This window comes from Brassica oleracea, chromosome C1, assembly GCF_000695525.1.
Source record: "Brassica oleracea var. oleracea cultivar TO1000 chromosome C1, BOL, whole genome shotgun sequence".
Classification (NCBI taxonomy): domain Eukaryota; kingdom Viridiplantae; phylum Streptophyta; class Magnoliopsida; order Brassicales; family Brassicaceae; genus Brassica; species Brassica oleracea.
The window spans coordinates 27,561,339-27,587,498 of NC_027748.1; the positions used below are offsets into that span (position 1 = coordinate 27,561,339).

The 26,160-nt window shown below is 34.6% G+C and overlaps 5 protein-coding genes and 1 pseudogene across 9 annotated transcripts; 3 read left to right on the top strand and 3 right to left on the bottom strand.

Moving 5' to 3' along the window:
* The first annotated feature begins 1,441 nt into the window (after nucleotides 1-1,441).
* Nucleotides 1,442-3,108, top strand: LOC106326991 (annotated as a pseudogene).
* Nucleotides 3,109-7,663: 4,555 nt separating this feature from the next.
* LOC106305247 lies at nucleotides 7,664-10,361 on the bottom strand. The gene is made up of 5 exons (XM_013741658.1): nucleotides 9,936-10,361; nucleotides 9,211-9,862; nucleotides 8,933-9,132; nucleotides 8,606-8,850; nucleotides 7,664-8,521 (listed from the first exon to the last, which is right to left on the bottom strand). The coding sequence occupies exons 1-5, from the start codon at nucleotides 10,202-10,204 to the stop codon at nucleotides 7,776-7,778; spliced, it is 2,112 nt and encodes a 703-aa protein (XP_013597112.1). The 5' UTR covers nucleotides 10,205-10,361; the 3' UTR covers nucleotides 7,664-7,775.
* Nucleotides 10,362-17,383: 7,022 nt separating this feature from the next.
* LOC106305344 (MATH domain and coiled-coil domain-containing protein At2g42470-like) lies at nucleotides 17,384-19,070 on the top strand. Its single transcript, XM_013741757.1, has 5 exons — nucleotides 17,384-17,487; nucleotides 17,618-17,688; nucleotides 17,969-18,058; nucleotides 18,254-18,465; nucleotides 18,555-19,070. The coding sequence occupies exons 1-5, from the start codon at nucleotides 17,384-17,386 to the stop codon at nucleotides 19,068-19,070; spliced, it is 993 nt and encodes a 330-aa protein (XP_013597211.1).
* An 817-nt stretch (nucleotides 19,071-19,887) lies between these two features.
* LOC106336473 lies at nucleotides 19,888-20,543 on the top strand. The gene has a single exon (XM_013775311.1). It carries the CDS (start codon nucleotides 19,888-19,890, stop codon nucleotides 20,413-20,415), a length of 528 nt encoding a protein of 175 aa, XP_013630765.1. The 3' UTR covers nucleotides 20,416-20,543.
* A 194-nt stretch (nucleotides 20,544-20,737) lies between these two features.
* LOC106323857 (1,4-dihydroxy-2-naphthoate polyprenyltransferase, chloroplastic) lies at nucleotides 20,738-23,239 on the bottom strand. The gene is made up of 12 exons (XM_013761912.1): nucleotides 22,999-23,239; nucleotides 22,747-22,844; nucleotides 22,442-22,646; nucleotides 22,256-22,359; nucleotides 22,106-22,177; nucleotides 21,885-22,023; nucleotides 21,689-21,798; nucleotides 21,500-21,599; nucleotides 21,388-21,426; nucleotides 21,199-21,309; nucleotides 21,046-21,111; nucleotides 20,738-20,964 (listed from the first exon to the last, which is right to left on the bottom strand). Exons 2-12 carry the CDS (start codon nucleotides 22,833-22,835, stop codon nucleotides 20,869-20,871), a joined length of 1,131 nt encoding a protein of 376 aa, XP_013617366.1. The 5' UTR covers nucleotides 22,836-22,844; nucleotides 22,999-23,239; the 3' UTR covers nucleotides 20,738-20,868.
* A 382-nt stretch (nucleotides 23,240-23,621) lies between these two features.
* LOC106315512 (BOI-related E3 ubiquitin-protein ligase 1) lies at nucleotides 23,622-25,825 on the bottom strand. 5 transcript variants are annotated; one of them, XM_013753606.1, is made up of 5 exons: nucleotides 25,668-25,825; nucleotides 25,519-25,583; nucleotides 24,816-24,972; nucleotides 24,371-24,726; nucleotides 23,622-24,281 (listed from the first exon to the last, which is right to left on the bottom strand). In XM_013753606.1, the coding sequence occupies exons 3-5, from the start codon at nucleotides 24,910-24,912 to the stop codon at nucleotides 23,751-23,753; spliced, it is 984 nt and encodes a 327-aa protein (XP_013609060.1). In that variant the 5' UTR covers nucleotides 24,913-24,972; nucleotides 25,519-25,583; nucleotides 25,668-25,825; the 3' UTR covers nucleotides 23,622-23,750. The 5 variants fall into 5 exon arrangements, with proteins under 5 accessions (XP_013609060.1, XP_013608986.1, XP_013608908.1 ...); XM_013753532.1 differs by having other exon boundaries at nucleotides 25,383-25,583; XM_013753454.1 differs by lacking the exon at nucleotides 25,519-25,583 and adding an exon at nucleotides 25,383-25,445 and having other exon boundaries at nucleotides 25,584-25,825.
* Between the last annotated feature and the right edge of the window lie 335 nt (nucleotides 25,826-26,160).

The following is a 26,160-nucleotide window of genomic DNA, read 5'->3' on the forward strand; positions in this document are numbered from 1 at the left end:
TCAGTTAAGTCGTCTGGACGACTTATTTTCAAGTCGTCTAAACAGACAACTTGCGAGGGGTAGAAACGTAAAAAAAATTCCCTTTTTTTGTTTGGTCACAAGGGGATAGTTGTAATTTCAATAGCCTTTTAGGTTACTTTTGCCTTTGACCCAAGTTGGGGTATTGTTTTGGGTTTGACTCCAAGTTTTGAATCACACTTGGCAATTCTCCCTAATTTATATCTCTTAAAACATATGTTAGTTACATGATTTCAATTTTTCACTTATCAAAATATTTTTTACAAAATTTTTAAATTATTTCTAAGTAAAACTAGTCCAGACGTCTTTCTAGTAAGTCGTCTGGACGACTTACGGGGATTAGAAACGTAAAAAAATTTCGGTTTTTTTGTTTGTTCACAAGGGGTTGGTTGTAATTTCAATTGCTTTTTAGATTACTTTTGCATATGATTCAAGTTTGGGTTAACCTTTGTATTTGAAATCAAGTTGTGAGTCATATTTGGCAATTTTCCCTTCTTATAATACACATCTTAATAAAAAGCGCTAGTTTTTATATATGCCACACACAATTTTATCGAAGTAGATTTTCTAAGACTACATAGAGTTCAATTTCTACTATGTCATTTTCTTTAAAATATCAAATCTCTGGTTCGTGCATCAAAATATGAAATTTTTATTTAATAAGTTTTAGAACCAATAAAAAATTACTACTACATTTTTATTGGTATTTCTTTAATTGTTCTTATTTTCATATAATTTTTGCTTGTAAAATTATTTTTTTCATTAATTTTAATAATTAGAAAGAAAAAATGATAACAAAAAGTTTATCCCAACATTAAGGGGAGTGTTTCTAGCCAGTTTAAGGGGGATGTATTCAACTGAGAGTTTCAGGTGATTTGTATTAAAATGACAAATCCACTGTTATTGAAACATGAATTTTAAAAACTCATTTAAAATCCACTGTTATTGAATTTGACATTTCTTAAAGTACTCTGAAATCCACTGTTATTGAAAATATTTTAAATTGTGGAGTTTTAAAGTTTTCAGGTGATTTTAGGGTGTTTGGGTATGATTTCTTAGTTAAAAAAATTAAAACTCAAATCCCATAGTTTTAGGTGATATTCTAGAGTAGTTTAACAAAAGTTACTTAAATCTCTGCAACTTATTGAAATCATCTAAAACCCCATTAAAAATCAAATCACATCAAATGTTAAATTGAATACATCCCCCTAATATTAATAATTTTTATGTAATTTAGTTAAAGGTTAAATTTTAAATCACAAAGTTAGTCCATTTTCGAACTAGAAGGCTTAGTGATAGAAAGAGAAAATCCTCTCTACTTCTGCTTCCCTTTTTTGGGCCTTAAGTTTCTCTTCTTTTTAAAAGTCCTTTACTTTTACGAAGATAGAGCTTTAGTTTGGAAAATATCCCAGTTTCCCTTTGTCTTATTCTCTGAAAATTAAACACGTGTGTGGGGTTTCTGAAGAGTGAAGAAATCTTGTGATATTGTTCTTTCTTTTCTGGATAGAGTTAAAAGTTGAAAGTCGGTTGTTTCCTGATTTTGGCTACTCAGTGATTTGGTCAGTTCAATCGGTCTCAGAGGTTTCAACTTTCTACAGTGGTGATGTCGATAGCTATGGATAAAGCTCTTATGGCTATGTCCTTGGAGGAAGAGGACGAGCCGTTCAATCTCCCTGATCTTCCAGAGTTTAGTTCGGTTGAAAGAAACTACCTTAGTCTTATTGGTAGAATTCTAAACCCAGACTGTCAAAAGATGCGAAGTTTGATCTTGGATATGCCAAGGAAATGGCAGAAGGTTGGTAAATGCAGAGGTGTTGCTCTATCAAGGGAGAAGTTCCAATTTATCTTCGATAACGAGTATGATTTGCTTGATGTGTTGGACAAAGGAGTTCATACTTACAACGAATGGACCTTGGTGATTCAAAGATGGGTTGAGAATCCTCCTGAAGATTATTTGCAATATATTCCTCTTTGGGTTCAGATTCGTCAACTTCCAGTTAATTACTACACAGCTGAAGCTATTTCTGCTCTTGGAGATTTGGTTGGGAAGGTTGATGTAGTAGCCTTTGATCCTAATAAGGTTCAACTTCAGAACTTTGTCAGAGTTAAAAGTGTTTTTTGATGTCTCAAGACCTCTTCGTAAAGAAAAGGTGGTTAATTTACCGAAGGGTGGGTCTGCGACAATTCTGTTTTCTTATGAAAGAATTCAAAAGCGCTGCTATGAGTGTCAGAGGTTGAACCATGAACGTGAGGTTTGCCCTTTATGGATTAGGAAAAGACAGTGGCAGTCAGATGATAGAAAAGCTTTTGGTTCGTTTATGAAGCCTATCAAACCTTTGGTCATTACCAATAATGATCCCTTATATGGCGTTCTTAAAGAGGAACAAGTTGGCATTAATCCTGCCACTGGAAGACCTAGAATAGCTGCAGATGTGTTGGAAGGATGAGGCAATATCTTCTAGTGTCGAATGTTGACGAACGAAGAGTGCGGGAGGATAGAATAAAAAAATCTGTGGCTGAGGCTGAGGCTGATCCAATAGCAAAAAAATCTCTTCTAAGTCTGGAGCCTATTCCTCAGATTACAAACAACTTGGATAAAGGAAAGGGGAGAGTGTTTGATTATGAGGATATATGTTCGGAGTCGTCCCCTGTGATTCTGGAGAACGTTGTTCATTCTCCTAAATTGATGGAATCTGCAATCAGAGCAGGCTCAGCAGATGATAGTAGAATGTTTATGGAATCAAGGAAATTTGGTAGTGCTTTTGACAGAATTGAAGATCAATTCAACCTGTACCAGTGTAGTTCGTCGGTTAAAAGAGACAGCTTGTCTATAGCTCACTCTTCCGGAACTATAACTGGTAATTGTGGTTCTTCTAGGAGAAGGCCGACCAGAAACAAAAGGATCCTAATTGCGAAGAAGGCAGGAAAGCCTAGTGGTAATGCAGAGAAAAAGCAAGGTTTGGATTTTGGAGTTATGGTTAAAAGGAAATCGGAAGAACTTGTTTTTGGTCCATCTAAAGTCGCAAAGCGCACTTCAAATGAGGTGATCCCGAATGAGGGATCGCCTGAATCCTGATGAGCCTTATCAGCTGGAATTGTCAAGGCATTGGACGGTCTGATGGTTTGACAATTCCCCGTCTTGAGGAAATGCGTAAAAAACATTTTCCCGAGATGCTTTTTCTTATGGAGACTTTAAAATCTAGAGATGTTTTGGTGGATCTTCAGGAATGGCTTGGTTATGATAGGGTGTATACAGTAGAACCAGTTGGTAGAAGTGGAGGTTTGGCTTTATTTTGGAAAAGTTCTGTTAAAGTAGATTTTCTGGTTGTAAATAAAAACCTCCTTGATATGCAAGTTCAGTTTGGGGCCTTGAACTTTTTTGTTTCATGTATATATGGAGCGCCTATAATGAAGCATAGAGTTTATCTTTGGGAAAAGATTTCTCGTATTGGTGTTTTGAGGAAAGACAGATGGTGTATGTTAGGTGATTTTAATGATATCCTACATAATGAAGAAAAGATAGGCGGTCCTAGAAGAAGTGATATATCATTTCATCCCTTTGTGAATATGATCAATGCTTGTGAGATGACGGAACTTCCAAGTCAAGGTAATACTTTTACTTGGGGAGGGGTTCGTTATGGGCAAGGAATTCAAAGTAGACTTGATAGATGTTTTGGCAATAAAGAATGGTATAAGCAGTTTCCGGCTTCAAATCAAACGTTCATGGATAAAAGAGGCTCGGATCATCGCCCAGTCTTAGTGAAATTGATGGATTCTCAGCAAGTATATAAGGGTCAATTTCGCTTTGATAAGCGATTTCTTTTTAAAGAGGATGTTAAAGAAGCAATCAAATCGGCTTGGAAACCTTCTGTTACGAGCTCGGTCTTCTCGGTTTCAGGCAGGCTGAAAGCAGTTAGAAAAGCTCTTAGCAAATGGAAACAAAAGAACAATACTAACTCCAGTGATAAGATTCAGAATTTAGAGACGGCTTTGGAAGTAGAACAATCAGCTCAACTGCCAAACTTCAGGAGAATATATTGGCTTAAAAGAGATCTGGTTAAAGAGTATAGAGCTGAAGAACTTTATTGGAGACTAAGGTCTAAAGAATTTTGGCTGAAGGGAGGTGATAAAAATTCTAAATTCTTCCATGCCTTTGTAAAATCCAGACGTGCTAGGAAGAGATTGGAGAAAATCTTGGATGAAAAAGGAGTTTTTCAATTTTCCGAAGCAGCAAAAGCACAGGTGGCTATTGATTATTTCAACAAGCTGTTTAAATCTTCTAATCCAGCCAGTTTTGAAGCCTTTTTCTCAAATTTTGCTCCAAAGGTGACAAATGATATGAATGCTCAGTTGTGCAAAGAGGTCACTAATGAGGAAATAGAAGAAGCTGTGTTTGCTATCAAAGCCTCAAGTGCCCCAGGTCCAGATGGAATGTCAGGTATGTTTTTTCATCACCATTGGGAGACGATTCAGGGCCAGATATTAGAAGAAGTGAAGCAATTTTTTGTCAGTGGTTGTATGCCAGTGGAATGGAATTATACCCATATTTGCTTGCTTCCTAAAATCCCTCATCCCACAGAAATGTGCAATCTCAGACCTATCAGTTTGTGTTCCGTAATGTACAAGATCATTTCAAAAATCTTGGTGAGAAGGTTACAACCGTTCCTTCAGGTTTTAGTAGAGGATACACAATCTGCTTTTGTTTCAGAAAGACTCATATCAGATAACATTTTAATTGCACATGAAGTGATTCATGGTCTAAAGAATCATCCTCAGGTTTCAAAGGATTTTATTGCTATCAAGTCAGACATGTCAAAAGCATATGATAGAGTGGAATGGGGATATCTCAGACAGTTGTTAAAGGCTTTGGGTTTCAGCGAGAAATGGATTTTATGGGTTATGGCTTGTGTCACTTCAGTGACTTTCTCAGTTCTTATTACTGATCAACCTCATGGTATGATCGTTCCTGAGTGTGGATTGCGTCAAGGAGACCCTCTCTCTCCTTTCCTGTTTGTTTTGTGCGCTGAAGGCTTATCACATCTGTTGAAACAAGCAGAACTAGAAGGAAAAGTGAAGGGTGTTAGTTTTGGAGAAGAAGGGCCTATCATGAGTCATTTACTGTTTGCTGATGATAGTTTGTTTATGTGTAAAGCAGATGAAGATCATTGTAACCATTTAAAGGCAATTCTGAGGCGATATGAGAAAGCAACAGGACAGACCATAAATGTTGATAAATCTGCCATTACGTTTGGGAAGAAAGTTGATGAAGGTAAGAAAAAGAAGATTCAAGATATTTTTGGTATTTATAAAGAAGGAGGAACTAGTTCTTACCTTGGATTACCTGAATGTTTTGAGGGCTCTGTTGTGGAAATCCTTAATTACATTAAGGATAAGATGAAAGATAGGATGTCAGGATGGTATGCAAGGATGTTATCCCAAGGAGGAAAAGATGTATTGATCAAATCTGTTGCCTTAGCCATGCCAATATATGCGATGAGTTGTTTTAGATTACCTAAAACGACTTGCCAGAATCTCACTTCAGCCATGTCGCAGTTTTGGTGGCAATCTTCAGAACATGCGAGGAAAATTAACTGGGTTAGCTGGGAAAAGTTATGTTTATCGAAAGATTTAGGAGGTTTAGGGTTTAAAGATATTGAGCTCTTCAATCAAGCTCTCTTGGCCAAGCAAGCTTGGAGATTGCTAAACTTTCCTAATTCTCTGCTAGCAAGATTGTTGAAAAGTCGTTATTTTCCTCATGGTGACTTTCTAAAAGCTGTGACAGGAGTTAAACCTTCTCTTGGTTGGAAGAGTATTCTTCATGGAAGAGTATTGGTGGAAAAAGGTATTTCTAGAAGGATAGGGGATGGAAAATCGTCGTTCGTATGGACTGACCCATGGATGGAAGATGAAGATGGGTCTATGAGAGCTCCTTGGAGAAAGAATTACTTCTTTGATTCAATGTTAAAAGTCAAGGATATCATCAGTGCTGATGGTAATCACTGGAACTATGATAAACTTCAGGAGCTTTTTTATCCACAAGACATTAAGCAGATTTTAAAATTTCCTCCAGTTAAAAGTCGCTCTGATTTTTGGATTTGGAAGTTTAACAAGAGTGGTGACTTTTCAGTGAAATCGGCCTTTTGGTTGGTGAATCAATCTGACAAGGAATCTGTGTTGGAAGCAAAAGCTTTGCCTTCCTTAAATCCCTTGAAACAGCAGGTTTGGAAAATTTCTTCTGAACCAAAGATTAAAAATTTTCTATGGAAGGCTTTAAGTTCTGCTTTGCCGGTGGATGAAGGTTTTAGTAGGAGAGGAATGAAAGCAGAGGAATTTTGCCAGATTTGTGGCTCTTTTCAGGAAACAATAAATCATGTTCTGTTTTCTTGTGAATCAGCTAGACAAGTCTGGGCTTTGTCTAATATTCCTTATCCAAGGCATGGTTTTGATTCGGAGTCTGTATTTGCCAATATGAAATATCTTCTGCAGCTGATTAAATTGGAAGGAAGGGAGTATAAGCAAAGAAGAGCAATCCCATGGCTTATGTGGAACATTTGGATAGACAGAAACAAATTTTTATTTGAAGGTTTGGTTCCTAATGCATTGGGTGTTGTTCAGAGGAGTTTGGAAGAAGCTGAGAATTGGTTTCAGGCTCAAGCTTGTGATACGCAGGAAGAGGATCAACAAAAGAAAATGGAGGTGGCTCGCAAGAAAGGTTGGAAGTGTCCCCTCCCGGAGTGGAAGAAGTGTATTATTGGATTCTGTTGGTCAAAAAAGGAGAAAATGGTTGGAGCTGCGTGGGTGTTAAGAGATGAAAGAGGAGTGGTTATCCTACATAGTAGGAGACTTTTTTCTCAGATGGAGAATTTGGATCATGCAAAGTTTTCAGTGTTATCTTGGGCCATTGAAAGCTTGGCCTTTCATCGTCAAGTTAAGGTGGTGTTTGCTTTTTCTGATCTTTCGGTGGTGGAAATGATAAACAATCCCATTAGATGGCCTGCGTTTAGTCATGTTTCATCGGCCTTGCTTGCGATTTTATCTACGATTAAGGAATGGAAATTAGTTTTTGAGTTTCAGGTAGCTAATAGAGGAGCTTTTCTCATTGCTCAAAGTGCTCTTCATCCTTCTTTTGCTCAATCGTATGTTGCTCGTGGCCCTCCCTTGTGGTTATACGAGCTCTTTGACGTTGAGAGAACCCTTACCTCTTTGTAGCTTTGGTTGATGGAGACCTTTTCGTTGATCGGAGAACTGTTGGTTGTTTTTGGTTTAGGTCTTTGTGTTGGTTTTACAGATAGTCTTTTAAGTTCTTAAATGATTCTGTTTCTTGCTTTGGGTGGTAAGGCTGTTTGTAATTGAAACCTGTTAAAGTAATATAATATCATCAGTTGACTAAAAAAAAAGAAACAGCATGTGTAAAAAGGATATCTTACCCTTTTTTCAGGTTCTTAGCCGAGAACTTGTTTGTTTCTCTGACACCTCTTTTTCTAGTTTTTTTTATTCCTAGTAAGTAGAACCTGTCCACTACATACCTCCAACCGGGTTGCTCTTAGGAAAAAGATGGTGAATTTTTGTCCTATAAAATCAATTTTCCCAAAATAAAATTGTGCCTACTTGTAAAATTTTTAGCAACAATAAAAAAGCGCTGAAGAGAACTTATCAACTATTACTAACCTTCCACAAATTTTCTTAACCCTGTAAACCATGCTGGTTTCTAAATGAACAAATACAAGTGATCTACGCAACCATTTATCTTCTCATCTCTATCGCTTCCGTCTCTGACTCCTCTTCTTTGTAAAGGCAGCAATAGAAGCAGGAATGCCTACAGTTGTTCTGCCTTTCCTACAGCCCCATTTCACCGGCAAATCATTGACTATGTTGCTGATATCATCTGTTCCGCTTAACTTCACCAACTGCTTTATCTGATCAAACATCTGCAGCGTCAGTGCCATGGAAAGGTCCAAGGCTATAGAGTCATCCATTGGTTTCATCTTTATGCTTGTCAGTTTCTCTTTGAAGGAACGCAATGACATTGAGTCACCATATCCTTCACGGTTTTCGCACATTGTGTTTACCTTTATGATGTGTTTGCATAGGTTCCCTTGCAAAGACCAAGCACAATCGCAGAAGGCAAACTCCGAACCTGGGTTCCACACAAGTCGTGCTACGTTGGTATCCCTCTGAGACCGAACCTTTGCAACAACGGTGTTATTACTGTCTAGTATAACAGCAGAGTCTGGAATCTCCGACGCTCTGTGCCATGAAGTAGAAGCTATGTATTCTTCTTTGACATTTTGAAAAGAATCGCTTTCATCAGCATACCGATCAAGCCAATAACTCGAGTGGAGTTCTGTTGTCAGCTTGTGTACCAGCCAATCTACTCTCTGAAGAGCATTGAGATGTGTATCGTCAAACAGCTTCACTTTGAGTTTTACATGGTAAGCTTCTATAGCACCACATGCTTCTTGGCTTGCAAGTGGGAGAATTTTTATAGATGAGAGCCACATTCCTGCAAAATATTCAAAGAACACATTAAGCACTAAACCAAGAGTTACATGAATCACTAGTTAGCAGTGATACCAGAAGTTCTAACCTATTTTAGGCAACCAAGTGGATGTGAAATAGTGCATGAAGGCGGTTTGATCAGAAAAATCCAGAGTTAACCTTTCTAGAACCTTTGATGTATCTACTCCATCCCAAATGCTGTACACGACTTCTCCTAAACATTTGAATAACTCTCTTTGGACCTCAATGGTATCGCACTTCTTCACTACATTCCGAAGCCATGATCTACGAATACGCCAGAGAGAGAATAGGACAGGGCAACGAAACGTGTCCCTGAAAAGAGAAAACGATATAAATGAGTTACAAAGACACTCCTGATTCTTATTTTAGAACTTTATGCAGAGTTGAAGCATGCCTTATGGGATCAATCTCCATTGCAGCATCGTCAATGATGAAGCCATTGATCCTAAAGCCAGGCTCAACACTCTGTGCGCGTTGGAGCAGTATTTTCATCCATTTCTCAACATCAGATTTCAAATTGCTACGAGAGATAATCCAAGCAACAGGTAGAGCATGATGTCTTGAATCAAATACAAGAAGCGTGCATAGAGGATACTGCCAATAGTGTTTAAGAGATCAGTACTAAAAGCACATAAACATAAGAAAGAAAACAAAGATCATCAATGTTGTTACCTTAAGTCTCTTTATCCCGAAAGTCGAATCAGCAGCAACGAGACTACAATGACCGAAGCGCACGAACTGCTGCAACTGCCACTCAGTTTGAATCCCAAGCATGAACTGATCAGTCTCGGAAGACTCCTGATAAGAGAAGATCGATTTCTTGTTCCTCTCAGCCCAAATCTTGATACTAGCTTGATCATCCAAGTCCAGCTCATGAGTAGACCGTTTGATAATCATCCCGAGCTTATGAACATACTGAGAGGCAAGAGTATCAACCGTCGCATCAGAGCCACAATACCTCTGAATCCCTTCAATGTGTTTCTCCAAAACATTCTCTTCAGGGATGCCAAGGTAGATCATCGACATAGTCTGCTGCTGAATCTCGTTACATATGTAAGGAATCTTCTTAGCACCAGGGCCAATGGCGTCTCTATCGAGAGGTCCGTGACAGACAAAGCCAGCCTTGTTCACATGCCGTCTCTCGTTGTAAACGAGAAGCGCAAGGGAAGGACGAGCGTAGAGACGCTTCACCACGAAATGACACGTGCATCCTCTCATGGACTGAGGTCTCGCGGCTCGGTTCCTAGTGTTGAGACGGTACTTTCTACTGGGCAACACGCCGCCTCCTTCTCCGTAGTTCTCAGGACCAAAAGAGCACCAATACCTTTTTGTTAACAAACAAGTTTAAAAAAAAAACAATTCAAAACAGGAAATGGAGATTAAGAGAGAGACCTTACAGTCTGTATTCGAGATACTCATCGGGCTTGTACTCCCTGAGGCTGCCTCGAGAGCGTTTCCTTCCTCTTTCGATGTGGAATCGAGTTGGGCACTCTGGGTTTGAGCATTCTCCGATGATGAACTCTTCGACCCTCGCGTAAGGGATGAGTGCTACCTCGTCGTGATGCTCCGTTGTGCCGAACTTGGTCCAGGACAAATCAGAATATGAAAAGTCTTCTGCTTGTGGGTTTTGTACTGGAATCTCTTCTAGAGACTCGATAATCTCCATTTTCGTCTTTGGTTTTGAGTCAAACAGTGGCTCTGAAAATTAGGGTTTATGTGAGGGATAATTGATTTGGGAAGAAGATGGATTCAACAGAAACGGTAGGACACTGGAAAGCAGAGGTCAAAGTTTAATAACAAAAAGGGTCTTTCACTTCTTACTTTCTTTTGATATCACCCTTTTGTTTCAATTTCTAAACTTTTTACCTCCCCATAGTACAAGAGAGTTTAGTGATCTTTTTTTTTGTCGAACCTTATTTTTAATAAATGGAAAATTGGACTTTACGACGCCGCAATAATGCATAACTAGGTTGAATTGCCTTAGCTTTTCTATACATCGATACAATTTTATGTAATATTGTTGTTTTGTTCCTAACCCCAACTGACAAAACCTCCTGAAAAAAAAAAAAAAAATTTAACTGTGGGAAGTAACTCGTGGCGCTATTAGCATCACATTATTTTTTTTAATTTGTTTTGGTAACATTTGAGAAAAATGAAAGGTTGTTGTCAATGGTTTGCTCACCTTCTTCCAACCTACTGATTTTCTCTCCACAATCGCCACGTCGACCTCTTCTGCGTTTCTTTGACTCCTAGTAGTGCGTTGCAAAGGAGAAATCGTTTGCGCTTGTGAAATTGGTTGCGAAAAGAGTTCGTAAGTGTGATCGGCGTGAAAGACCACCAGAGCATCATCTCTTTCATATCCGCGATTATAACATTGTAAGTTCTCTTTTTGGGGCCTAGATTCTATTATTTCAATGTTATTTCCCCTATATGGAATAAATTCGGCCCTAGTCTATTCTAAGTTGATAAATCTAACTCATCGTTTCTGTTGCATACCCGATCTGGTAAGCTGAGGTAAACAAATTGATTTAGGGTTGAATTTTTTTCAGTTTATCGTATTCATCTGTTTACTGCGAAGGGGGATAGTGATTATGGAATGAGAAGTCAATTTTGCGTTAAAAAAAGTTTAAATTTCTGGAAAATGGAATATCTTATGGAACATGTGCTATTTGAAATAGAAAATCTTAGTTTCAGAAACTGGTTACGTGTCATTCCATTCTTCTACTATTTCTGAAAAATCGTATCAAAACTAATATACTATTCGCTTTTCATTCCATCTGACCATATGTTTCGGTCCATATATAAATTATATATAATATTAGATGGTACAATTCTAATTACATATGTTACTTCTTTACTCGCATATGCTATTTGGGATTGACAACTAAACATTTAACCTAAACATAAAATAATTCATATACTAGTAGCCTATCTCATATTCATATTAGACATTTAAATACTCTTAGATTATAAGTCTTGATATATTTTTTATTTTATCTCATAATTTTTACACTTGTTACAAAATTATTAAATAGTCTTAATATATTTTTGATATTTTGTATGTTAAATTAAAATGAAAATAAAGAAAATTAAAGCTAAATATTTTTCCAAATGTCTTTTTTAAGACATACAACATTTCTTATATTTTTCAAATATAACAAAACTAATTAATTTATCAACATACGGTTCGGTTCTTCCGGTGGTCCGGTAAGCTGTCCGGCTCAATGTCGGGATCGGTTTTAAAACACTCTTTTCGAGCTAATCATATCACTTTATGTCAGATTTGTATCAGTATATACATTCATGTGATTAGATATAGTTATAGATTAATACTCGTGTCCTATTCAAGTTATCTCCTAGACTATATTTGCGAAGTGATTTTGCCACATATCTTTTCTACAATCAATTTCACAAAATAAATATGACATGACTACTGAAATTGATGACATGTCTTATAGCTTAATATGACATGGACAATTACATTTAATGTTAATTTACATTTTTGGTAATTTTTTAAAATATGGCAATAATCATATATTACATTTAATATCAATTTCTATTTTTGGAAATTTTTTTAGAATATGGAAATAACTCATAAATTATCATTAAAATAAATATATTCAAATATGGCATTATAAATTTCGAAATATAATTTAATTATATATTATTAAATTATACAATTTTATTACTAAAATTTTTAAAAATGTATTCAATTTTTTAGAAAATTATAAAAATTTAATCATAAAATAATTATTTTCTTATATATCTAAAAATTTTATAAATATTGTTTAATTTTAATTTTTGGTAATTATGCAACTTTTACAAATTTATTTAATATATTTAATCAAAATAAATAGATAGAAAATCTATCTAGGATTATCATTTCGAATATATACATGCATATTTTTAAATATATACATGCATATTCTTAAATATAATTTTTATGTTTAATTAAATCAAATTTATATTAAAATATTGATATGAAAAAGAAAATTTAAAATATTAATAAAATTTTATTTTAAAATATAATTTATATTTATCTGTTAAAAATATTTTTACTGCACATGGTGCAGGAAGACACCTAGTGTATAGTAAGATATCATATTTTTAACTAAACAATTTTCTTTGTATATTGGATGCAAATTGCTTATCTATACTATTATTTATGAAGTGATTTTGTTTATTTGTCATGTTCTCCATGATTTTAGTTAATTTGTCTATTTGTCATATTTTTATTAGTTTTTATCAAAATTATTAATTTATTAATTTAAATAAATGATTTTGCTGATTTGTTATGTTCTCCATAATTTTAGGTAATTTTATTTATTTGTCATGTATTTATTAGTTTTTATCTAAGTCATTAATTTTAATAATCAATTTTAATTAGACTGATTAAAATTTCTATATCTTAATGAATATTTATGTAATTTATTATTTAACTGATTGCAAATTAATATTATAAAACAATACCTCTAAAAATAAATGGAAAACATGTTTGAAAAAATAAATAATTCCATGTATGTATTTTCTGTTTGTCTACATCTTTTTTTTCTTATTTGTCAGTTTCTAGCATTATACTAAAATATTAAAAATATCTTTAATAAAAAACATATTTATATATTGTTTTAAACATAATATGTCATGACATATTTGTTTTTTAATAATTAATTTTATTAACGAAGTATATAAGAAATAACAATAAATTTAATATATATTTGTTTGTTAACGTGGCCTTTGGCGGTATTTTATTTTTTATTTTTATTATTCAGTTGCAAGAATAACATTTATTTGTTTTTTAAGTCGAACAAGTTAATATTTTTTTATTTTTTATTTTTCTAAATATTTTTATCAGAATATTATAAAATATTTTTTAAAAAAACTGCCTCCTAAAGAGAATATTTTCAAAATATTAATTTCTTGTTTAGAAGAAGTACCTTATATTTATAAAATCAATTAAAATTAAATTTATTTACTTTTTCAAGAGTTTTATGACATTGTTTAAATAAAAAAAATTCTATTATAAGACTATTATGTAAAAAATGTGATTCTATATTTTTATATAAAAACTGTATTTTCCAAAATGACTTATTTTAGTTATAATTATTAAAGTTTGAAAGTTAATAGAACATTTGAAAATAACAAATTATGATTTTATAATAAAAAATAATATTTTATAGGAAAACATCAATTTCTATTTTAAGTAAAAAAAATATAGATTGACTATAGCTTATTTTTCTCTATTATAGAATTAAAAAATGAAAATGACAATAATCTTCATCTTCAGAATTTCTATTTATTTAATTGTTTTTGGTTGTAGGTTTCACCGGTTGAATAGGACACGAGTATTATTCCTGAATAGGTTTCAACCGGTGAAAGCTAATTATTCCTGAATAGGTTTCGCAAATATAGTCTAGGGGATAACTTGAATAGAACACGAGTATTAATCTATAACTATATCTAATCACATGAATGTATATACTGATACAAATCTGACATAAAGTGATATGATTAGCTCGAAAAGAGTGTTTTAAAACGTGGTCTTTCATTATGCACACATCTTCTTGAACTGAATTTCTCACCTCCCAAAATAATTAGCTTTCAGGAAGATGAAGATGAACGTGGTCTTTCATTATGCACACATCTTCTTGAACTGAATTTCTTCTCATGAGAAAAACAAAGAACAACGATGAAGGCGTATACGGTGAGTAGACATAACAACTTTTTCATTTCTTTTCCTCCTTCTCTTAAATCATTGATTCTCACATCATGATTTTGTTTTCATACTTTGTTTTCGTTTTTTTTTTATTTTAGTGATCCAATGGTGAAGACTAACGACGACAGACCGGTAAAACCCTCGCCGTGTCAGAAAAAAGGAGAAGAAATGAAGATGATCTCTATATGGTAGTGAAGAATAACGACGGCGAACGAAGTGAAGGTGTATCAACATGTTTGACAAAAAGAAGAATTGAAGAAGATGAACTTATGGTCTATACTATATTCAGGAAAGGAATAGTATAGTATGTATTCTTTAGTGTATTTATTTATGTAAAGTTACTATACTATTTGAGATATATAAATATATTTATACTATTTGGGATATATATCTATATTTATATACTACTCCTTAAAAATGTAATCATCTTTATATTTACAAATTTGATAGTTTTCTTCTATGTCATTTTGTGTAATTGATTGTAATATGAAATTCATACTATATTGGTTTAAGTGTAATGATTAAAACCAATTTTGGATAAATGATAAATAAACTCTTATACTAGTGTACTATGTTACATTTCTACACTATAAATAATATTTATATAGTATAAACTAATATTACATAATATTATGTATTATTTTAGATTTTGATATTTGGATTTATAGTTTATATTTGAGTTTATGGTTTAGTAATTACTGATTAGGGTTTAGTATTTAGAGTAATATGGGTGAGTTTGAGGTCAGTATTATATTTTGAGATTTGAGTTTAGAGTTTAGGGGTTAAGGTTTATATTTGGGTTTAGGGTTTATTGAGTAAGATTTAGGGTTTAGTATTTAGAAGGGAGAGGTTGGGATTTGGGTGTAGTGAACATGTATCGTTTCATTTGACGATTAATAAAGAATGTTCTATTTTGTTCACCAATATGTACTATATTATTTATTTTATTCCATTCTATTTGGGTTTAGGGTCTATACTTGGGTTTTAGGATTTAGTGATTAGAGTTTAGAGTTTAGTATTTGGAAGGTGTGGGGTTAAGGTTTGGGTTTAGTGATAGCAGTTTAGGGTTTAATATTCAAAATGTGCCTTCAAGTGTCCAATATTGGAAAAAAATTTATAGATTGTATTTGAGTTTATAGGTTCCTGCCTAGGGTTTAGTTTTACTAAGTAGAAGTTTGGGTATAGTAAATCTTATTATATATACACTATTTGGGTTTATGCTCCTTAATTAGGGTTTAGCTTTAATAATTAATGGTGTGTCTTGTATTGTTGTATTTTTGCGGGTGAGAAAGGTTTACTATTTGCATTCCATACTATGGATACACCATTGAAAAATTTTGATTATTTGAAACATTCGTGTACTATACTACTTAGACTATATGGAATAGAAGAAATGTAACACGCTATCCAAGTAAATGTGCCTTTAGGTGTCCAATATTGGGAAATAATTTATAGATTGTATTTGGTTTATAGGTTCATGCATAGGGTTTAGATTTAGTAAGTAGAGGTTTGAGTTTAGTAAACCATATTATATATATTCTATTTGGGTTTATGCTTCCTTAATTTAGATTTAGATTTATTAATCAGTGGTGTGTCTTTCTTCTTTCTTTGGGTCATTTCTTTCTTCTTCTGTGCCGGCAACTTGCATATGTGGAGGGTATAACCGGATAATATGAAGTCTAAATGTTAGTTTATTCATTTAGGGTTTAGTGATTAAGATTTAGAGTTTAGTATTTTGAAGGTGGGGTTGAGATTTGGGTTTAGTGACCCTATCATGTATCGTTCCATTTGATGATTAATAAAGATTGTTCTCTTTTGTTCACAATTATGTACTATACTATATGTTTTGTTCCATTATATCTGGGTTTAGGGTCTATACTTGGGTTTAAGGTTTAGTGATTAGGATTTAGGGTTTAGTGATTAGTATTTAGGGTTTAGGGTTTAGTGATTAGTATTTAGGGTTTAGTGATTAGTATTTAGGGTTTAGCAATTAGGGGTTGGGTTTAGAGTTTAGTATGATATTTTCCATCTTTATATAGTATAGTTTAATATCACAAACTATTATATATATATTTTCAGATTTTAATTTTATTTTTAAATTATAAATATATATAAAAGTTTACATTTGAGTTTGGGTTTAATGATCCATTTAGGGTTTAGTATTTAAAAGTTGGAGTTAGATTTAGGTTTATATTTGAGCTTATGGTTTATATTTGGATTTAGGGTTTAGTGGTTAGGGTTTAAGGTTTAATATTTAGAAATTAGTTTTAGATTGAGATAAGTTCTAGTATCTAGATTTAATTGTTGATGTATAATTAATATTCTATATTATTTTGGTGATACGAAGTAGAATTAATGAAATGTTTGTGTTTATTATGTATGTGATGTGGATGTATTATCTTCCTTTTGTTGGTGACAGTTTGCATTAATTATTGGCCACACTTGGATTTTGTCAACGTCATTTCTACGTCTTTAAGACACTAACAACTTGTAAGAATCAAGGGTAAAACCGGTGGAAATGAAACACAATTGTTAGATAATACATTATGTCAAAATCAATGCTCTTCACTTAGTTTATTTCCCAAACTTAGTCATTTCACAAATTCACCCTGAAAGTTTAAGGGTTCTGCTACAGATTTGGGAGTATATTAATCGCGAGTATAGAAATGAAAAGTTAAAACTCGAGTGATTTTAACTTGCGAGAATATTGGTTTGGAGGACTAGTAATCAATTGTTACCTGTACTTAAAAGTCCCAGTGTAAATTATGTTTTGCTCTGGCTTATATGTTTTAGTTTCTTTGGAAGCTGATGAAAAATTGATCTATGACAGATTAGTCTAGAATATTTCTTTTTCTTTCAATAGTGGTTTGGAGGACTAGTAATCAATTGTTACCAGTAAAGTCCCAGTATAAATTATGTTTTATTTTCTTTGGAAGCTGATGCAAAATTGATCTATGACAGATTAGGCTAGAATATTTTTGTCTTTTTCTTCCATAGACATAGTTTTGAGATGTATTTCTTTGTCAGATTTGTGAATTGTTATTTGAAACCTTGTTTGTTTCTGGCAATTGCTGGGTGTTTGCAATTGAAGTTTGTGAGAAAATCTCCTTTTGCTAGAAAAGGTGTAGCCAAATGGAGGATAAAAAGCAGACGAGTTTCACGTTTGAGATAGATAACTTCTCGGAGAAGGAAGCTGGGAGACGGTCACCTCAATTCCTGGCAGGCGGCTGCGAATGGTAAAATATTGTTTTACTTTTTGATCTAATCCTCTAGGTTGACTCAGTAAGTTGTCTATGTTATTATGTTTATAACAAAACATTTAGTTAGTCTCTTTTTTTTTTAAAGTCTGTTTTCTTTTGTTTTCAGGTATATTCAAGTTTATTCCAATGGAGAGCTTGTTTATGATCACTTGTCTATGTACCTAGGTATAGCGAATCCTGAGAGCAGCATCAACGGGAACGCTTAAGTGGGGGAAACTTAAAAAAAATTATTATAATAATGAGTGGGTCCCACATAAAAACTAAACACCAATCGCTTATGCGTTCTATTTAAGCGCCGTGTTTTTTCAGTGCTTGCACTGTTTCGCGGGCTCCACTAACACGTGGCGACCCGCGATTGGTTCGTTTTTAATTTTTTTTTACTTTTTTTTAATTACACAAAAAAACTTGAAAAATAAAAATTAAGAACCCGGTTTAGGATGCTAGGGTTAATGGTGCTCTGAATCATTGCGACTTGGATGGAAAAGACGAGCTAGTTTTTCCTTTGTTCTGCTGAATCAATCAGGCAAAGAGGTCTACGGAACAAAAGGTATTTTTAACATGGTAGACGTAACAGTGTGTGTATATGTTTTTTACTTTTGATCTAATCCTCTAGGTTGAATCAGTAAGTTGTTTATGTTATTTTGTTTATAACTAAATCATTTAATTAGTCTGTATTTTTAACTTGTCAGACGTAAAGTGTGCATATACGTTATTTATATTAGCCTTTGTATCTTTCTTGCAGAACTGTGCGCATTGTTCTGCAATCAGCTAACCACAGCATGGGGTCGGTCAAAGGCCTTGCCTCTTAAAAAGCTTCAAGAAAAAGGGTTTCTGGAGAATAAAAAATTGATCATTAAAGTGGAAGTAAAAGTAATTGAAGTGATCGATGAAGCAGAAGAAGTAACAAGGAAGGAGAAGGTAGATGTGCAAGGTTTCAAAGTTCTTCATTCTCAGGTATGATTGCAAGAATGCCTCTTGTTGTCTTCGTTTTTTTTCGATTCCCATTCATTGTTAACATAATGTCACTTTTCTCATGTTGACAGGCTGTTCTAGTGAGTAGGCTTTTCGAGAAGCATCCGGACATTGCGGTAAATTTCAAACCAAAGAACCAACAAGTGAAGACGACATACATGATATTCCTATTACATCTCATCGAGACATTGAGAAAACCTCCACATAGCATCTCTGAGACTGAGCTATGGATCGCTGGCAACGAGTTGATGGAGCTTACAGAAGCAGGCTTCAAGCTAGATTGGTTGAAGACAAAGCTTCGTAAGGTTTCATTTAAGCGGATGACATCATATGATAATGTCTCTAGAGTCCAAGAATTCGAAAATCAAGTCAAGAATCTCAAAGCTGAAGTTTCATTGGAGAGGAAAACAACATATGATCATTGTTCAAGAGTCCGAAAACTCGAAAAACAAGTCAAGAATCTCACAGCTGAACTGAACATCGAGAAGGAAAAATCTGCCGCTTATGCTACTAAAGTGTATGCCTTAGAAAAGACCATGTCGGATATCATTGAGTTCAACAAGAAGTGGAACTCAGAGCAGGTCTGATCTTATGGATTTCAAAACTAGCACTATATGTTTCTGGTACTCAGTCTCGTCAATGAACGGAAAGTCAGTAACAAAATGTGTTCTCCGATGATATTTTATGAAGATAACTATTCACTTAATGCATGAGTCTTGATGAAGTCTTTTTACTAAAGCTTCTGGATTATTTGTTTTGAGTCAAATCGATAGCTTTTGAACCGGTGACCGTTTCTCTCCTTTTTCAGGTCAGCTCTATAAGAACTGTGGGCTACTATGCTTGTTTTCATTTAAATACAAAGTATTCGTATAATCATTGACTCATGTGGGAGAATGATAATATATAACTTCTATCTTGACTATAAACCAAATGTCAAGAAACCTCCATATTTATAGTTCATTTTAATTTTTCATTTGCCATGGAAGCAAATATTATATTTTTTGAAATATGTTAATATGTTTAGAAGAATCTGTCAGTTTAAATTCTTTTAAAATTTAATTTTACTCATGTGGGAGGATGACGATAATATAATTTTAATCTTGCTTTTTTTTTTTTGAGACTAAATTCTTCTAAAAGTAATCTGTCAATACAAGAATTTAGAAGAATCTAGTAAAAAAAATACAAGAATTTAGTATATAACAATACCAAGGAAGTAAAGAACGTCTATATCAATAACTTCTTTCCCAAGAAACTCAACCTGCTTACATCTCCCTTTTCATTTGTTTATTGCGTTTCTTGTTTCTCTCGCCTGATCACTTTCTGCAATTCTTCTTCTTCTTCTTCTTCTTCTTCTACTACGAAAATCTGAGTTGCCCCCCTACACATCTGCAGAAGAGAAGAATCATGACGATGATTTATCCACCAGAGGATGAAACCGTCGGTTATTATCTGAAGATGATGCTCGATAAAAGAAACAAGTGGCCTAGCAACTTCCTCCGAAGCGAAGACGTGTACTGCGTCAACCCACGGACGCATTTCAATACTCAAGAACCTTTGATCCTACACGATGGACGATACTTGTTCGTTAACCGAACAGAGAGTTCTGGTAAAACCGATGGATGTGACTCTGGTTGCTGGAGGATCATGGGTCGTGATAAACTGATCAAGTCGGAGAAGAGCGTGGAGATTCTAGGGTTCAAGAGAGTTTTCAGGTTCTGTGAAAAGAATGAGGAGAAGCCAAAATCGTTTTTTAAGTTCAGCTGGGAGAAGGCAGAGGAGAAGGAGAAGAGACGAGCAAGAGACAAGAGGGTTTGGGTGATGGAAGAGTATAGGCTTGCGAGTAAATGGAAACAAGATTACGTGATCTGCAAGATTCGGCTTCTGAATCCAAACCCACTAGAGTTTATGTTATCCAACCATGTTCGAGGTTAGGTTACTATCTACGATATGATTTTGGATTCAAGACTCGCTTTATGGTTTAGGTTTCTGGAAATTTCAAACTATCCTTTATGATTATGGATCTGCAATATGATTATGATTATAAATATGATGATTATGGAATTAATGTTCGAGGTTCCAGTTTTTTTTTTTTTTTTTGGCAAATTCGAGGTTCCAGTTTATGATTATGGATCTGCAATATGTTTTCTTTTTATTTTCCCTTTTGTAGTTTTCTCTTTTTACAAATATCTGTTTTTCAGTAGTTTGTAATACAAGAAACCCAAAAATACAAACTTTTTTTTTTAAAAGGAAAGAGAAAATAAACATACCAGGTGTGTTAATGTGTTAATTAACGAATATCTTTCTAACAGTTTGATTTTAGCATAAAAATGAAGTAAACAATTTGAGATGCAACAAGGCCAAAAGACAAACGAAAGAAGTGAAATCTTAGCGAGCGATAACGAGTCCCAACGACAACGCGGCTCCAAACAAAGCGTGGAGTCTCACACAATAATACTTGGCCATGAATATCTTCTCATTCTCCTGCATTTCAAGATTCACATAATTAAACAAAGTATTTTTCAATCTTCAAATCTTAGATATTATTGCTTCTTCTTTTTTTACCTTGTGGTGCTTTTCGACATAGCTTGACACTAAATTCCCTACTGGTAGTGTCAGAAAACACAACAACTGAAACACCCAACAACAACAAAAGTAGAGGTTTTTAGATGTTCTTGCGTCTCATTCATGTTCTCTCAAATCTGTGTGTTAACTTACTGTGCAAGTTACTGGCAAAATCTTGGTTAAACCAAGAACAAGAAGCATCAAATAGAGCAAACGAATAGCCCATCTCACCACAAAAGCTCCCTTTTCAGTCCCTAACCGAACCTGTGTAAAACACTCAAATCAAAACACACATTAATCATCATATCCCCTACTAATCCCGGTTTAAAAACACATTGGTACCAGAGGTGAAAATTTCCCCACAGCTAAATCTCCTTCAACCTGTCAAATGGCAGCATTGTTGAGTGTGTCATTTTCTGGAAATCATTAGACCATATTTATTTCCTTAACCAACCTGATGAAAGTGGCTGCAGAAAAGGATGAGAGATGTGGTAAAACCAACAAGGAGAGATGATGAAAGAACCCTAGTACTTAATGGAAGATGCCTCATCTCGCTGCCAAAATACAGATTTAACCAGTTTTGAAAATTAATAATTCATGGAAATTATAATTGATTAGGGTTATAACAAAATTTCAATATCACCTTGAGCCACCACCAAGAAGTAGATAAAAGGCAGTAGTTGCAAATGGACCAAATGCTGCAAAGCATAGAGGCTCTCCTAATCCTTGGTAACTTAACCGAAATGGCGGACACTATAACCAAAATTTCAAAGCATTGTTCAGGTTGAAAACCTTTTAGGTTATAGAATGACATTGTCACGAGAGGAAGTTGCATTCACCTGGTATACATAGCCGCATAATATTGCTGAGGCAAGCAATAGTATTGCACGGATATTACTTGCTGTCCAAGATATCCAAATTAAACCAGAAACACCGAGCACAAGAGTTGTGATTGCAGCTGCGAAGGTTCCTGCCCGGCTTCACCCAAGTAAACCAGTGGAAAAGAAATTATAAGATTTAAGGAAAAGAAAAAACATAAACTTCAAAGTTGCAAACTTACCTTCCAACCATATTCACTACGGATTCTCTTTTGTTCTTATCAGCTCCGGTATCAAAATCATAAACATCATTGCTGCCATAAAACAATGTTTAGAAAGAGGGAAGAAGACATGAAAGATATAGTGTTAGAGAGAGGGAACCAATAAATGACCTTAAGTTGAGCCAAGTAATGATAAGTACTGATGAGAGCATTAGAGTAGCATAACGTCTAACTAGGACTAAACCAGTCTCCAAATAGGCCGCTGAAGCAGCAACCTGTGGCATATGAATAGTGAATATTTTATATAGCATATAATGGAAAATGGAGGGAAGAAAGTGGGTTTTCGAGGAAACATACGGTGAGAGGAACCAAAGCGACAGAGTAAATGGGTAGTTTGATTGCTCTCCATATCAATTTTGCTTTGGGAATTTCCTCTTCTTGGTACAATTTTTCTGTATCTTCTTGATAGCTCTTACAAACGATTGGCCCACCAACTCTGAGGTTTCTTTTTCTTTTAGCATTCAGATTCTCAAGCACCGGTAGTCTTGTGATTAAATCTCCTCTGGGAAGCTAAGCTAAGTAGTTTTAGTGACAGTCACAGACTCACAGTACATGAATCATTATTAATCAAAATCAGACTGAATGACGCACTCTGCACATACCTTCTGAATCTCGGTTTCACAAACAGATTGGTTGACTTTCTGAGAACAAACCCAGACGTTATACCGCAGAGAGAGACTAAACTCATCATTTTAACTCTCTGTAAAACAAGAAAGAAGTTTTTTTTCTTTCAGTTAAACAGCAACAGAGAAACGTACAACTAAACACCAAGTTCTGAAATTCTGGGACCTACATAACTAACATCTCTGTTTCAACAATAAAGAAAAGGAGATATATGAAGCTAGGAACTGAACCTTTCTAAGACGAATCCTTTGATTACAATAGGAGATTGAGTCATAATCCTCTGAACTTTGGTAGTCGCCGAGATCAAAAAAGTTATTCTTCGGAGCTAAAAGATTGAGTGACCTGAATCAGACGGGCTACGAAGGAACCTAAGCAACTCAGAAAGAAAAGAGTTTTGGATTTCGCTTTTTTATTTTCCAGTGAGTTTGAATGTCGAAATTTTGAGGGAGAGAGAAATGAACGACTGTGAACGCTGATGTACCCACAGAAGATAATGTCACCTGATGTTCACGTGTCTTTGTTCTGTTTTTACTATGGGCCTGGGCCTCCAGCACCAAAGTATACCCAAAAGTTAATTGCTACAAGTTGTTGCAGTGATTTTCTTGCAAAAGTAGAGTACTGTTGACATAAATTTTCAATTCAACCTAGCCAAAGTTTGTGTGAGTCATCTCATCTCTGCTAATAGAAACAGTGTATATTATTATTATCTACGGTAAAATTTCAAGCTTCTGACTTGATAAACAGAAGAAAAAGTCAGATTAGGGTTCAATTTCTTTCAGCACTGAATCTAAATCCACACAGCTATTGATTGACATGTCAGCACTTGTTTTTCTTGGAATTTACTAAATTGCAGTATCATCAATCGTGTACACGGTTTCATCTTTTAGTTCACCATAATCATCACATACAAATATGATCATCTGTCTCCACAATCAACAACATTTCAGGAGTATGAAGACAGACTCTATTTCATGGATTTTACTCATGAGAAAAAGACTTGAACGCTAGAAGTTTTGAAAGACTGACAAACAGGACAAAAACCAGTGAACACATCACAGTCTTTACACAAACTCAAGTGCCTACACGGTACAAGCAAGACCGAAACCTCCTTTACGTTACACGACTTGCATCTCATCCCAGTGTTTGGCATCCCCGGGATGTTCATGTAGTTGTATGAAGCTGCCTCATCATCAATCTCGCTATCCCCGTACCCTTCTTCCACTGCTAATACACCACCTGGATTGGTGTTGTTTCCATGTGACATCACTTGTTGCAGGTTTACCTTTAAGGCATTAACCACAGATTCATTGTACTTTGCCCTGTAATGCCAGTTCTGAGATTCTACCGCCACTTTTTTTATCTTTTCCACGAGTTCCCGGTTCTTCTTCTTCATGTTTTCGATCTCCTGGTCTTTCTCTTGAAGCTTCATGCTCACATCCTTCTCTAAGGCCGTGACAAAGGACGTGACATGTCTCTGTTTTATATCTCTCACACCTTTCGCCAGTTGGTTCCCCTGTTTCCAAAGAAAGTACAATCTCAACAACATTGGATATATATATATATATATATATATATATAAGAAATAACGGATAGAATTAGTACCTGGAATTTGAGAAACTGATCAAGCTCTTCTTTCTGTCTATCCAAGTCCAATCTGATAGTGTCACCGAGTGACTGAAACATTGGAGTTGTGATGCTTCCATTTGCACAAGAGTTTCTCTCATCATTGTCATAAGATAGTCTCAGACCAGTGGACACTAAGTTCTGCTTTGGGGCTTCATCTTGAGCAACACTATTGTTGTTGTAGTTATAGTCAAAAGAGCTCTGCAGCTTCTGCTGTCTCTGGATACTATGGTTGGTCTCGGTCTCCCTAGCGCGTTTGCTATTATTCCGAGACATTGTAGCAAGGTTATCGTTAGCAAAGTAGTTTATAGGATCAATAGTGCAACCAGCTCTCACTGTAACCACATACAAAAGGGAAAAAAAGCTTTAGCTCTATGATAAAGTTGTAACGACATTCCAAGCAAAAGAAAATCAAGAAACTTACTGGTTCCAAGCAAGTGAAGCTGATTCAACGAAGTGTTTGTTTGGTACTGAAACTGGCTATCCTGTGGTAAAGGGTTCTCATTGTTGCCTCCCAACATCTTTTCTAATGCTTAACCGTTACAAGTATTCAATTTTTATAAGAACAACAGTTAAGAAACCTGCAGACAAATGAAGATAATGAGCTGAAAGCTTATACTTCTTGTGTTCCTGACATGAAAAGCCAGGACATACACAAAAAAAAGTTTCGACTGTCCTAAGCAATACACAGATTACAATCCAGCTAGAGATGAAACTCTCCTTCAAACCAAGGCCTGGAGCTATTTAAAAATAGTAACCGTTGATTCTTTATAAACACACACATGGTCAACCAAATATAACGAAATATATGGAGAATAAAATTTGCATCTTTGAATTTAAGTTTCTACGATCTCGCCAATTAAGTAGGGATACATGAACCATATTTTGATTAATTGGCACTGGTCAAAGATTCATCTGAATAATTAAACTAAAATTAATAATCAAATCTCACGAACATGGAAACAACATGCCAACTTTGAATAAAGGTTACCTTTTTAGAGATTGCCCACCAAATCAAAAGATACATCCAATTTACAGAAACAAAATTATCAACCTAATGATACAGTACACACAGCTATCATCATCACCATACACAAAAAGAAATGAAAAGAAAAAATCACAGAGACCAAGATAAGAGAAAAGATTGCTTCTTTTCCGATCATTAAGTTCAGAGAAAGAAAAAACAAAATACCTGCAAAAAAAAACAAGGAATCGAGAGGAGCCAATTAATTGCGATTGAGAGTTTTAAGAAGGTGGTGGGATTGTTGAAACGTACAGAAACGCAACATCTGATGATTTAAAAAGGCTAAGATGAATGAAAGAATAAAAGAAGAAAAGAAACGGATGAAATGAATGATGGACGTCAGAAAGCGGGTCACAATGGTTAAGGAGTGGGAGAAGTTGGCTGCCAAAATCGATAATAATAATTTTTAAAAAATAATCGATAGCAATTGAGAAAATATAAATAGAATCCCAAAAATAAAAATAATAAAGTTTGATAATGATAAGAACTGGTGCCGGTGGGTATTTGGTTCTGCACATATCTCCGTGAGTTGTGCCTCGTGACGCCATTCACTCCACTTTTCTGCATCTTTCGATCTTTTTCTTTTTAAAATCTTTTATTTTCTTTTGAGAAAAAAAAAGAAACAGTAACATTTTCATTTAATATTTTAATTTAAATATTTTATTTTTGACTACTTAATTATTTAAAATAAGGAAATTTTAAAATGATAACAGTAACATCTTAAATTATGGAAACAACCTGTTTT